General features: G+C 39.0%; 1 protein-coding gene across 2 annotated transcripts in view; it reads right to left on the bottom strand.

Moving 5' to 3' along the window:
• Nucleotides 1-15048, bottom strand: part of ric1 (RIC1 homolog, RAB6A GEF complex partner 1) — a 75370-nt gene that overhangs the window by 15639 nt on the left and 44683 nt on the right. For both annotated transcript variants that reach the window (XM_057818821.1, XM_057818820.1), the window contains exons 12-21: nt 14704-14928; nt 14527-14565; nt 14333-14443; nt 11251-11340; nt 11002-11162; nt 9881-10019; nt 9694-9810; nt 6300-6707; nt 4813-5124; nt 146-304 (exon numbers count right to left, since the gene is read on the bottom strand). In XM_057818821.1, coding sequence (XP_057674804.1) covers nt 146-304; nt 4813-5124; nt 6300-6707; nt 9694-9810; nt 9881-10019; nt 11002-11162; nt 11251-11340; nt 14333-14443; nt 14527-14565; nt 14704-14928 — 1761 coding nt within the window. The remainder of the gene's footprint in view (nt 1-145; nt 305-4812; nt 5125-6299; nt 6708-9693; nt 9811-9880; nt 10020-11001; nt 11163-11250; nt 11341-14332; nt 14444-14526; nt 14566-14703; nt 14929-15048) is intronic.

The following is a 15048-nucleotide window of genomic DNA, read 5'->3' as shown; positions in this document are numbered from 1 at the left end:
AACACGCATTCCATTTTTTACTCGGATTTTTTTGGTCCAACTTGTATGACCCATGAGTCAATCGTACTCTGAGGTTCTAATATACCTGCTTACATTCCCACAGTCTACCGTTTTGGTCTTGAGACAGCACTGCACTTGGTCATACCTGTGTGGTGGGCGTTGGAGGCGGCGTCTCCATCTCCCCTGAGCCAATGGCTTTCAGGAAGCGAATCATGTGACGGCAAAGATCCCACTTGCCCTGCTCCAGCGCCGTGTTGAAGAGCAGGGTGGCATGCTGTCTGCTAACGGCCGGAACCTCCATATTCTTCAACGGAAGGAACACAAGTGAGTTGGTCTATATATTGTTGTTTTCATCAACGATGACGAGAATGAAAATATTTCGTTGATGAACAATTTTTTCATGATGATATGACTGATGAGCTAAAAAAATGCGTCTTGGGAGACTAAAACATAAGATGAATGATGCCAGTTTTCGTCTGACAAGACGACGAAAACAACGAGACGAAAATGCGTCAGATGATCACGATGCGTAAATTTTCTTATTGTACATGTAGTACATCCTCTTAAACTCTCACATATCTTTTTTTTCCCTTTTTTTTTTTTAAGCATACAGTTGATGGTGTCCAGGTGGATATAATTAATTGAAAATAATGTACCACTTTCCTGATGGGTGTGTATTATCATCAGTTGGTGTTGTCCTTGTAGACGCTACAAGATGTGCCAGTCTGTCAATGTTCATTCGGTATTGTTGGAAACATTTATTTATTTTTGGACTAAAACTTTTGAATTTTACAGACAAATACATTTTGGGTAATCGTGGTGTCACATTTTGAAATGACTGAAAAACGACAAGGACTAATAATTATTTTTGTCCCCCAAAAATAAGACGAAAATTAAAGATGCACAATAATATCAGTTACCTATAATTATCTGCCGATAATGGCAATTATGACGTCACACCGAAAATCCACATTTAAAAAAATGCAACCGATAATGCAATCCGATAATTATATACTTGATTAGGACTCCAAATGTGTGCAATCGATGCAGTTTTGTCCAATTCTGCGCCGGCGCCTCAACCCCTAAGTACTTACTTTGTAAGTATTATGAATTAAATATTAATGTAAAACGTAGCAATAAGTTCTACTTTTCCACAGTAACATTCGCTCTTGTGTTTAATTTAAAATTGTATATATATATATCTGTTAGGGCTGTCAAACGATTAAAATTTTTAATCGAGTTAATTACAGCTTAAAAATTAATTAATCGTAATTAATCGCAATTAATCGCAATTCAAACCATCTATAAAATATGCCATATTTTTCTGTAAATTATTGTTGGAATGGAAAGATAAGACACAAGATGGATATATACATTCAACATACGGTACATAAGGACTGTATTTGTTTATTATAACAATAAATCAACAAGAAGACATTATTAACATTCTGTTAAAGCGATCCATGGATAAAGACTTGTAGTTCTTAAAAGAAAAATGTTAGTACAAGTTATAGAAATTTTATATTAAAACCCCTCTTAATGTTTTCGTTTGAATAAAATTTGTAAAATTTTCAATCAAAAAATAAACTAGTAGCCCGCCATTGTTGATGTCAATAATTACTTACACAATGCTCATGGGTGCTGAAGCCTATAAAATCAGTCGCACCCAAGCGCCAGCAGAGGGCGGCAAAACTCCATAAAACACAACAAGTGAGCGTTTCACTGAACTGTCATTTAAATCTATCTGAGCGGGGCATCTGCGTTAATTGCGTCAAATATTTTAACGTGATTAATTTTAAAAATTAATTACCGCCCGTTAACACGATAATTTTGACAGCCCTAATATCTGTTAATATAATTTTATTGGCTTCACATTATAGGTTATCGGCTGGAAGGAGGAGGAAATGATTGGTTATGGGTATCGGTTGAAAAATGCATTATCATGCATCATTAATGAAAACACAAAGGGCTGCCAAAAACAAAATTGGGCTATGCAATTAATCCATTTGATTTCACTTCAGCTATATTCATTGGAAAAAAAACGTGCAGGACCAACCACCCAAAAATCTGATTAAACCTTTCACGTACAAATTATTACTTTTTTTTTTTTTTTTTTTTAAACTCTTACAGGCCACCCATTTAACTAATTAGCTGCCAGTGACTGCGCTACACGTCCAATTAATTTGGAACGAATTCCTTCACCCCCTGCTCAGAGTCAAAATGGATTAGGTGTCCAGCGCCGTCAACGACACTAAAAAGATCAGCATCAGTATAAATGAATTGGACATCTTTTGATGTCAATAGCAAGCAATGAGTTAATTACTATTAATAAAAAAATCTACTTTATAGTGTTACCTGGAGCAGTAATCAGTGTGTATTTTCTATTCATTTTGATTTCAGTTTATAGTATATTAGTACAGTGGGGCAAATAAGTATTTAGTCAACCACTAATTTTCCAAGTTCTTCCACTTGAAAATATTAGAGAGGCCTGTAATCGTCAACATAGGTTAACCTCAACGACGAGCGACAGAAAGTGGGAAAAAAAAACGAAAATCACGTTGTTTGATTTTTAAAGAATTTATTTGCAAATTATGGTGGGAAATAAATATTTGGTCATTACCAAAAGTTCATCTCAATACTTTGTTATGTACCCTTTGTTGGCAATAACGGAGGCCAAACGTTTTCTGTAACTCTTCACAAGCTTTTCACACACTGTTGCTGGTATTTTGGCCCATTCCTCCGTGCAGATCTCCTCTACAGGGTGACCCAAAAAAAAGTTTACACTCAGTTGACTGCTTGTTTAAAAGCCATTGAAACATTTCTAAATAGGTTGTCATGCTTAAGTGATGCATTAAGGTCACTCAATGCAGCTGGTAATCTCTGGTCTCTACAATTCCTGTGCTTCCGCTGAAAATGAAGAAAACTTTAGCTGTACCTGAATTGCTGCGTGCCGGTCTGACACCTACTGAGATTGCAGCAAATCTGAGAATATCCAGATGTGCAGTCTACAAAGTTAAAAAGAAGCTGAAAGATACTGGAACAGCCTCACGAAAACCTGGGTCTGGAAGTGCCGATCTGTGCGGACCAAAAAGTTGATTGACAAGGTAATATGTGGCCACCCCAGAGTCCAGATCTCAATCCCCTGGATTATAGCATATGGGCAACTGTGGAGGACAGTGCCTGTAAGAAGCCACAAACTTCTGTGGCAGCCTTGGAGAGGTCCATTGTTAGATCTTGGGAAAAGATGACAGCATCCTACATAAAGAAGCGTTCCGCAGGCGCCTGGAGGCTGTTGTGACACTTAAGGGAGGACACATTGAAAAATAGAGTGTACTGTACATGTTCTTTACAATAATGTATAATTTGTGATTAAATTCTAATTCTAAGATGAATAAACATGGCATTTAAGTTGTATTATGGTAGTGTAAACTTTTTTTTGGGTCACCCTGTATAGCAGTGATGTTTTGGGGCTGTCGTTGGGCAACACGGACTTTCAACTCCCTCCTCACCCACCCCGTGGTGTCAAAATGATAACAAGAACGGTGAGCAAAAATCCCAGAACCACAAGGGGGGACCTAGTGAATGACCTACAAAGAGCTGGGACCGCAGTAACAAAGGCCCATATCAGTAACACAATGCGCCACCAGGGACTCAAATCCTGCACTGCTAGACGTGTCTCCCTGCTGAAGAAAGTACATGTCCAGGCCCGTCTGCAGTTCGCTAGAGAGCATTTGGATGATCCAGAAGAGGACTGGGAGAATGTGTTATGGTCAGATGAAACCAAAATAGAACTTTTTGGTAGAAATACAAGTTCTCGTGTTTGGAGGAAAAAGAATACTGAATGGCACCATACCCACTGTGAAGCATGGGGGTGGAAACATCATGCTTTGGGGCCGTTTTTCTGCAAAGGGACCAAGGCTACTGATCTCTGTAAAGGAAAGAATGAATGGGGCCATGTATTGAGAGATTTTGAGTGAAAATCTTCCAGCAGCAAGGGCACTGAAGATGAGACGTGGCTGGGTCTTTCAGCATGACAATGATTCCAAACACACAGCCAGGGCAACAAAGGAGTGGCTTCGTAAGGAGCATTTCAAGGTCCTGTAGTGGCCTAGCCAGTCTCCAGATCTCAACCCCATAGAAAATCTGTGGAGGGAGTTTTAAGACCCCCAAAACATCACTGCTCTAGAGGAGATCTGCATGGAGGAATGGGGTAAAATACCAGCAACGGTGTGTGAAAAGCTTGTGAAGAGTTACAGTTTGGTTACAGTTACAGAGTTACGTTTGGCCTCCGTTATTGCCAACAAAGGGTACATAAAAAAGTATTGAGATGAACTTTTGGTACTGACCAAATACTTATTTTCCACCATGATTTGCAAATAAATTCTTTAAAAATCAAACAATGTGATTTTCTGGTTTTTTTTTTTAAATTCTGTCTCTCATGGTTGAGGTTTACCCATGTTGACAATTACAGGCCTGTCTAATATTTTCAAGTGGGACAACTTGCACAATTAGTGGTTGACTAAATACTTATTTGCCCCACTGTATATTCAGTTGGTTTCAGTTTTAATTTAGCTTTCACTCCCATTGGATTAATTGTTTATAATTAAATAAAAAAAATACAAAAATAATGAGCCACTTCCCCTATAAAAGTGTAAAGTGTCAACTTCTGAATAGCTGTACATTGTAGTGACCACTGTCCCTAAAAGGGTATTTCATTAAATAATTCTGAGGTTTACTTTAATGCCATACCGACGGGCCTACATTTGAGGTGAAGTGTCACTCAGTAAATTTGTAGCAAATTTCTACTAATACCTGTAGTATGATCAAGTAGGAGGCAGCGGTGTCCAGATCTTGAGCCATGAGGCACTCTTCGAAAAGATCCTTGGGGTTCCCCACAGCAGCAAATAGGTAATTCCACAGGGCATACTCAGTCTTGCGGGCGCAATGCACGATGGTTTGGAGAAAAAGTGGGAACTCTGTGATGAATTTGGCCACAGTGGGCAGAAGTGGGTCTGGGATGGGATCCCGCGATGTGGCCTCCTCCTCCAGCACCACGTGGACCATCAGCTCCATGACATGAGGGAAGTAAGGCAGAGAGGCGCACGACTGAGCCAGCATCAACGCCTGCAGGTAGAAAAACAACCATGCAAAGTTGTTCGGATATTCAATGGAAGTGGACACCCACAATCAAAAGCTTTGAGACACTTTCTCAGTCTACTTAATTTTGATGTGTCTCATAACTTTTGACAGTGTGTGTAAATGCAAGAATTGGACAGTCAAACAAACACCTAAAAATTGAGACCAGCAAGTGGTTTATAAAATTTAAGTGGGAGTGTACAATCTAGCGGTGGGAACCTCTGGGTACCTAACGATACCATACGCGATACAAGGCTCACGATGATGAAAATTCCCTAAAATGAACAGGAAGTAACCTATAAATGCCCACAAAACTGGGTAGACTGGCTGTGAATGCTCTGGTTTCAATGCCATTGACGGCTTTAGACGTCCAAGCCAGTCAAAATGAATTGGATGCCGTCTAGCGCTGTTAATGGCAGCGAGATTTTTTTCATTCTTTTGCATTGTTTGCAAATGCTGTAAACCAGCAAGTTTTCATGTTTGAAGTGTCAACTTTTAACCGCAAATTTGCATTTTGGAGAATACTGCCGATGTTTTATAGCAGGCTAAAGTGGTTGGTACATTGTCTTTTTTCCATTTGCCTAATGTAGCAATATTAACATTTTACAATGTTTAATATAGCCGTGTTCCCTTATTTTGTATGTCTGAACTTTAATTCTACGGTGTGTTGATAACCAATAAACATCTATGAGAGGAACTGGAGTCTCATATGCAATCAAAACGCACGTGTGCCAAGTGCACATAGCCCACACAAACACACGCACTCAAAAATGAATGCCAGTGGCAATAAATCGCAGCCGAGAAAATTACCAACTTTTATTTACCGTGCGATTAATTGACTTATTGCATAACGCGACAAGCTAATTCCCAGACTCTCGTCCAATCATAGTGCAGGCTGCAGAGTGCAGGCTCCTGGAATAGCTCATTACTGATATGGGTAGTTTCTGTGCTATCTGATAACTAGATTTTTTTCAACCTCGGCATGCCTTTAAATCGCTAATTGGCCTATGCCTAACTACAAGTCCTTTTTGTCTTTCCCAGTTGGAGTTTGCTGAAAAACTAAACATAGAACAAAGATTGCCATGTTGTGGATTTAACAATTACCTCACAAAGATGCCATAGAATGCTTTTGTATTAGTGTTTGATTCCTCGACAGAAGGTACCTGTTCACCCAGGTTTCGAACCAGCAGCTGTCTGAGGATGTGGTGCAAGTAGATCTGCGAGGTCCTCTCCACAGTGCAGAATGGAAACAGCGCCTCCAGCGGCTCAGAGGACCCCTGCAGCCCATCGTAAAGTACCGTTTCGTTGGTGGCGCCCAGCACGAGCGCGTCCTCGAACAGCACAGCCAGCGGGTAGATGTTTATGTGGAAGGGAAGCATGATGCGTCGCGAGAGAAAGGAATGGGGCTTGCGATGGTCCCGCGGGAACAGCGGCATCCACACTTTCATGCCTGCTTCGCCGCAGGAGAGCCACAAGGCTTCCAGCAAGTGACGTTTCTTCCTGTCCGAGCGACAGGTAGTCCACACATTTTCCACGCATTGGGCCAGCACCACCGGGGGGCAGAATGGTAGCTATGCAAAAGGGACAAAATTGAATTTCTTTTGAGAAACACAAACTCAAAATTACAATAAATAAATAAATAAATAAATAACATGTAAAACAAAATCTGTATTTTTCCAATACTGGAAAGATTTTAAGGACAATTATAATTCTGCCTGTTTTTAAAACACTGGAGTCTTCAGAAAGAAGAAAAATACTTGGTATAGCAACAATGAATTCTCTATTAAATACACATTTTGTGCTATAATTGTAACGATAGGTTGAACTGCTGTGTATTGTTTTTTTTTTTTTTTTTTATGCCTTAAGCTCCTTTTAGTACAAGTCAATGGAAATGAAAATCAATGGTACTTTTTACATGCCCAAACATGAAAATGGGTCACTCAAAAAATATTGCACAGTTTATATTAATTTCTTAAGTCGTCGTTTTTTTTTTTTTTTTTTTTTAAATTATATTAACTTTCAATTACTTGGCTATGATTTTATCGCAGGGCTGTTTTTAACCTGTATATAAATATCAGGCTTTGAACTTGAATATAGTGAAGTTTCTTTCCACAGGAGTGCTCTTTCACTAAGATGTTTATTTTTCAAAAGCTCACGGAGAAAACATTTACACATACTCTTTTGCCTATGTTTTAGCGTGTCTTATGCTGCAGGCATTTATTGTATTGCATCGTTTGTTTTTGGTGGTATTTCTACAAGTTAGTTCAGGGCTGACATCAGGGAGTGTTCCGTCCCTTGATCTTAAGTTGACTACTTTTTAAGTTTGATTTCTTTCAAAACTGATATATTGTTCATCCGTCTGCAAGATGTCACTATTGTAACTCCAGACTTTACAGTTTTTCTTTGGTTTTGCAATGTGCGCTTGGCTTCCCCTATTGGTGACTTACTGGAAGTAGCAGGCAAAAAGAAAATTACATTAGTTAGAAAATAATCCTTGAGATGTACAGACGCTACACACCTCCTCTGCACTACACGTCTCTGGAAACCCTTGACAAAACAAAATCTATAAGTTTGCACGTTTTAACCGAGGGTCTGATATCATTTCGGTGTTTTTATTCTGTCACTTTGTTGTCATTTCTGTGAAGTGAACCAATACGTTTTTGTGCTAAGCTAAATTAGCCACTTCATATGATTTGCTCATAACGGAGCTAGTCTTCATGTGGCTTGTTCTTCGCGGTGTTAGGCAGCGGCGGTCAGGACATCGAAACTTGGAATCGAAATAAAAAAATTCTAATTGTTCCAGGTAGGCCTGCACAATATATCGTTTGAACATCAAAATGTGCGTATGCGCAATTTTTTTTTTTTTTTTAACAGGTAAACTTCTGTTATACTTAATGTAAGCAGCAAGTGTGCAGATCCTGGATCCCTTTTATATACAGCAAGCCTGGATTAAATGGAATTATATAAATTAGGGATGTCTCCAATCCGATCACTTGATTAGAAATCGGGCCGATTGCGCCATGTTTCAGAGGAATGGAATCGGGTGAAACGGATCGGCTAAGTAGTGCGACCAAACTGGTTTTCTTTCTCACCAGTGCAGCAGGCGTTTGGTACTTAAAATTAATGATGATTAACAGGTTTGCAGCTTTGATCTGGCAAGGAAAGCCTTGGTAGCTCTATGAAAAAAGTCACAAATTTATTAATCATCGTTAAACTTGCAGCACAGTCTGAAGTGTGCTGTGCTGACTCATTCATTGTGTAAGTGAGAGACTGTTGAGCGTCAAAGCGTGACTGAATTTGAGTGGACTTACTCAATGAAGCATTTCATAAAGAGAAGCATTTTTCTACGTTATTCATGTTTAAAAACAATTCAAAGAGCTATTCAAGTTATCTGGTAAAAATTCTTCAATTTTAATATCGCAATATATCTCAAACCCATCAAAAATCGCAATGACAGTTTTTCCCAATATTGTTCAGGCCTAGTTCCAGGAGAACCGGAGTGTTAGTCCCGGATCCCATCGATGCCCAACCCTACTCTTGACCCAAAAACAATATACTGCAAAGGGGTATTATTTTCAGGCTAAGTTAAATCACAAATCAAATTTGATCCGGTAGCAAAAATATGGGCAAATTTATAACATAATACAAGGGCTAAACATCCACCACCAGCCTTCATCTGTATTGGTATCAAGCATCGGATGGAACCTTGGTGGGTAGTAAAGCCCTCTGAGCGTTGGTTGAAAACTGCTTATCGGCGCTAGCATAAGCATCCTCTCGTCACAGCAAAAAGTGGATGTCCATCCTTTTAAAATTGTTCTTTCGTACCAGTACGGAGCAACAGATGGTGCACTATCTATCCATAATCCCAATAGTTTTTGATGAAGTATGATGAAGCAGCTATAGCAGTAGCAACCGAGATGTCTAACACCCATACAGCCCGAAATGTCTAAGAATATGACCTAACTGGTTCTTCTGTAGTGGCATCGAAGCTCTTCTCTTGACGACAAGTTGGGATTTACATGGAAAAAGCTCTCCTTCTAACAAGTGGAATTTTTGGAACCCTTACAAAGCTGAGGAGACATTTGCGAAGACCCAAATGAGAATCTCATGTGGGTATATGCAGTCATGACAGAACTATCATGATTTTTTTATTTGAACCGGGAAAACATGAAGCTCATTTGTCCAAACAAATCCATCAATAACGTGTTAGTTCAAATGGAGGGAAAAAAGTAGCGGCTTATAGTCTGAAATCTACGTTAAGTATTTTATTCGTAAAACATACACTACGCAGATTCATAAAGAAAAATGCTTTTGGACAAATCCAATCCAATGTGTATTCAACTCTTATGTTCCATTTTCTTGAAATTGACCATTTGGAGGTTTGAGTTTCGCTGAAACCCCGCGACTGGGGAAAAAAAAAACAATAATTATCCAATCCTGTGAGTAGGAAATCTACTTAAGTTTCACTTTTTGAATGATGAAATCAATAAGAATATTAGATTTTGGCTTGATTGTTAATCTAACTGTACTCCACTTAATTAAATGAAAAATTCTCACCAGCTTCTTGCTATTGGTGGGCGTCTCCTTTTCTCGTACCTGCGGTCCGGAACGGTCCCTCTGTAGCATGATCAGCTGCCCGGCCAGATTCAACATGATGCTCTCTGCCATGCAGGCCTGAGGTGGACACAGCAAAATATTAAGATTGGACTGACTGTACTTCACTGTGCTGTTTGCTATGTGTCACCTGCTGCGGGGCTTTCAGTGTGATGCCTGTCTCCGTGCGCACTGAGGTGAGCGTGACAGAGACTACCAAGGCGGGGTGAGGGATGTAGCGGGACATGGATACTTCCTGTAGCAGATCCACACTGACAGAAGGGTTTGGACTGCAACATAAAATTACACATTAATATACAGCTGCATTTACATTAGAAAGTATACAGTATAAAAAGTTGGTTATTTCAGAACAGCCAAATATACCATAATTTACGTACTATGAGGCGCACTTCACTATAAGCCGCCACCCACCAAATTTGACACAAAAACGGCAGTTGTTCATTAATAAGCCGCGCTGGACTATAAGCCGCAGCTGTCCTTACTGTATTATGGGATATTTACACCAACCATTTTCACCCCGTAACACTTTATTTGACAGCAGCATCATAAGACTGTCATAAGAACAAATGAACCACACCATGAAGCTTCATTTGGCCATCACTGCTCCCTTGGGGGGAGACAGTCAACCTCTGCTGCCACATGCTGTCAACACTTGTCATGCAACATGCCTTCTTGCATGCATTGCAGCACTACAGGTGTAAATAATAGTCAAAATTCATCTTCTGAGCTAATTATTTCTTCGGTTACTGTTCCAGTTTTTTCATTAATCTGTAGTTGTGGTATTTGGTAACACATTTGACAGTGGCGCCGTATGACAGTCATAAGACCATCATAATTACGACATGACACTGCTATGAGCATTAATAAATGCTTATGACGGATGTCACTTTGTGTCATCTGGCAAATTATCTCACTTTGAATGGATGTAAAAGATCAGAGCTGCCGATAAATGGAGTTAGTGACATAATTTGCCGGATGACATTTAATAACATCTGCCATAAGCATTAATTAATTCATTAACTGTAACACCAAAACATTTCACACTCAACATTAGCCTTAATTCCACCCAATGGAGCAGAAATGCAAAAACTGAGTGAAGAGTCATTGAGAAGCTCTTAAGGCTCAACAGAGTGAATGTGTGACACAATGCCTTCTTCCAAACGGGCAACGGAAATGCTAAGACATTTCTCTAAAGTGAAATACTGTATGCCAATTGTCCCCATAAAGTTTAGGAAACCTTGGTAAAAGTACCTGTCACTTCTCCTCTCGATGCTGTAGAGACAGATGGAACAGTCGGCCCTGAACAGGATGACCATGTCACGGAAAACATTAAGCAGCAGCGTGTCAGAATGCAGCTTGGTGACCGACGCGAAAGCGTTGTCCAGGTTTGATGAGCGCTGATACAGCCTCAACTAAGAGGAGACAACAGGACATAAGTAAAACACCTGAACAACTCAGCAATCGATTTAACAATCAAAATTGGTGGTGGTGAGGTCTCACTTGTTCTTGCTGGTCTATGAAATTGTAACAGGCCACAACCACAAAGTCGTCCCACCAAGCCAGACCGCCTGTCACTGTCATGTTCTGCTCCTAAAGGGAGCCCAAGAAAGACACGCGCCAGCACAGTCATTGATTGGACTTAGCACAGTATACGAAACTACATTACGTGCACCAGTAATAGGATTATAATTATACTAATTTGCATGTACAGTGGTACCTCCACATCCTTTTGACATCCGATGTAAAATTTGACTCGTCATTTGTCTCGACATATGATGACATGCATGAAATAAAACGATTTATGACAGCGTTGCAATTTCATTGTTTTCCCGCAAGACGGACGCACGGTGGATTTTCTTGAAAGAGAAATCAACATGGGTCCCAAGACGGTTAGTGCAGGTATTGAAATTAAGAAGGAAAGGATAAAAAAAAAATATGACCATGTCAGTGAACTGGCTCGACAATCCGGCCGGTACATGTCTACGATCTTGAGGACAACTCTTCGTCAGGTTTTTAATCATTTATTTCAGAACCTGGACAACACAACACAGCTACTGTCCACCAGAGCAGACACCAGCAACAAAAGAAAAATAAAAGAGAAAGTAAAAGCCTTTCCGCTCTAACACACCTCTCTCACTTTAGCGTGACTCACATGGTGCGTTCAGGAACAGCATGCAAAGCACAACGGCCACATTAGAGCCTGACTCATGAAATTATAATTGTTCCAATTTGTATTTATAATTCATTTGTTTTGCTAGCTGTAATTGCTATCAGTAATTGTACCCGCAGTAATAAGGATTTAGCGTAGGTTTTTGGGCTGTGGAATGAATTAATCGAATTATAATGTATTCTTTTGGGAAAATCCCGCTCGATATATGTAACAATCATTTCAACCTGCAAACCAGGTCCTGGAACGAATTAAATTCGTATGTAGAGGTACCACGGTACTGTACAGTGATCACTTGTCTTACAAATTTCATTGGTTCAATGACAAAGTTTGCACACAAACACAATTTTAAAAATAAAACATTGTTTGGTGAACATATAACTTTTTGCCCTGTAGTCCCAGTAGACCAGTACTTCTCAATTAGTAGGGCGCAAAACGTTGCCAGGGGTGGCGCATGCTAACTAGGAAAACATGCTTTTTGCTGTACGAGAATAAAGTGTAATTGCACATCCACTCAGTGGGTGGCAGTGGTGCTCTAATTTTCAGAGTGTGCGCAGAATTTTTTAACCAAACAAGCATGGAGCAAAGAGCACTGGAGATATGAAGAGCTAAGATTAGGAAATATGACGAAGTTTATGTAGCGTTTGGCCTTTGGCTTTGACTTTTAATACAGTGGGAGCATGATATAAAGTGGCATACCAAGTTGCTCTGTGCAAAGTAACCCCACACCATAGCAAAGGAGCTGAAACTGCCTACAGCAAAAATAAAGACTGTCGTTTTTGTTCTATTATTTAAAAAAAAAAAAAAAAAAAATCAAATTGTTTGGCATAATGTCCTCATGAGTTATTGTTACAAATAAATTTGAATTTATTTTTATTTATTGATTTTATTAAATTTTATTTTTCCAGTATCAAATGGTAGAAAAAAATAAGTATTTTTACAGTTTGAATGTGATTTTTTTTTTTTAATTCAGGCAAATTGAAGCACTTTTGAGTCTTCTGTTACAAACAAAACAGTGTAAATGAAGTTATACTTTATTGTAAGTTGATCAATATTACATTATTTTCTCTAATATAAAAAGGACACAATTTTATGCAGAGGTATACTTATAATATTCATAATTTTAGGGACGAATGATACTATTTACAGTGGTGGCAGAAAGTTGAGGGGTCGCGAAACGTTTTCCTCTTTCTGCTGACAGTAAATAATTGAGAAGCACCGCAGTCAACATATTTGCCTTTCGTAGTTGCCTTTCAGCTGCTTGATTTAGTGAGTGACATTAAAGTTAAGACTCGTGTTGGCTGGTTAGTAAAAATTTGAGCGATTGGCCATGAGTTGTGAATTAGTTGTGAAGTGTTCTGTTGTACAGAAGTACCTTAACATATGATCGCATCGACATACGATCCTTTCGACATCCGATGTAAAATTTGACTCGTCATTTGTCTCGACATATGACGACATGCTCGAAATACTACCATTTATGACAGTGTCGCAAGTTCATTGTTTTACCGATTTCTTTCTTGTGAAATAAATCAAGCATGAGTCCCAAGAAGGTTAGTGCGGGTGATGACAAAAAGGAAAAAGGTGACGTTTGCTATTGAAATTAAGAAGGAAATGATAGAAAAATATGAGTGGTGTGCCAGTAAGTTAGGGTGACAATAAATTATAAAATATTTCTTATTTTTTCATAATTTCTTTGTTTTCCATGTGTCTTATTTAATGCATCTGTTAAATTAGAACACGGCTCATGGTATCCACATGCACCCACCGTCTCCGTTTGCCAGTCTCTAAGTTTAAAGTAATGATAAAAATGCTTTTTTAAAATTTCCATTTATAATTATCATTATTCCGTTTTGGACTCATAATTAATTTGTTTTGCCATATGTAATTGCTATTAGTAATTGTACCTGCAGTCTTAAGGATTTAGCATAGGTTTTTGGACTATGGAATGAATGAATCTAATTATAATGTATTCTTATGGGAAAATCCTGCTGGACATATGTAACTCATTTCGACCTGCAAACCAGGAACGAATTAAATTCGTATGAAGAGGTAATTCTGTTTTGACATTTTTTCCTGTTAAATAAATGGTTCAAAGTGCATATGTGACTGTTGCATTGTAGTAAACAATATTTTAATTTGTCAATTCATTTTCAAATAACTTCAATGATTGTAACTGACAGCGAACACCCCACCTAAGATTTACAGAAGAATTTTACATATTCAATATACAAATTATCAAAGCAATGTCCTGCTAAATGCAAATTTACAAAATATCCTTGTGTTCTTAATGTTGCGACTCGGAAGTCAATTTCTTTATGGAAGCAAACAATATATAAGTACTTTATAGTGCCTTTGTAAACTGGGAAAAAAAAAAAGGTTGCGTTGCTGTTACTTATTTATAGTCACACGTACTTGAGTGATGTTCCCAAACAGTTTCCATTTTCTGGTGTACAAGGAGTAATGTGCAAAACCTCGTCTTCCTGCTACAGCCATGCACTGCCCTGCTGTGTCTATGGCAGCAAACTGCAAACAAATATACAAGATCATAGTTATTTTATGTTTTAATTTTTAGAATTAAATGCGATTATGGCGACTCCAACTCTTACCCGTATAGGCCAGTTGCTCTCTAAATATGTGCTATGAATCTGGAGAAAAGAATACAAACATTGTGTTGACAGTGAAGTGGGATATGAAAAACCATTCAGTGGACAATGAGGTATTGAATGCAGTTTGTTTTTTTCATCAGTAAATAAAGAAAGAAAATATTAACCGGGCATGCTTACCTGGACGACATGCCAGTGCTTGTGTCCCAATAAAGTGCTGAGTCCCTGAGATAAGGGGGAGTTGAGGTGGTGGTGATGATGGTGATGATGGTGCAGAGGGCTGTCACCATGAGGGTTCAAGCGCGTGTGCTGCTGCGTGTCAGAACTGCTATGGGCCTGCGCCGGGTCACCGCACGTTAGGTAAAGGCGGTCCTCACCGTGGAGCAGCACCTGCTCCTGGTTACTCTGTTAGACAACACCATGAATGATGACAGGATGATGGCTCATAAAAGTGAAGCTTTCCTTCCTTTTAACACTAGAATCCCAGAAGATGGGGCTTATGCAGTAACTTTATATTTGACACAG

This window comes from Corythoichthys intestinalis, chromosome 17 (assembly GCF_030265065.1).
Source record: "Corythoichthys intestinalis isolate RoL2023-P3 chromosome 17, ASM3026506v1, whole genome shotgun sequence".
Taxonomy (NCBI): Eukaryota; Metazoa; Chordata; class Actinopteri; order Syngnathiformes; family Syngnathidae; genus Corythoichthys; species Corythoichthys intestinalis.
This window is presented reverse-complemented; position numbering and strand designations above follow the sequence as displayed.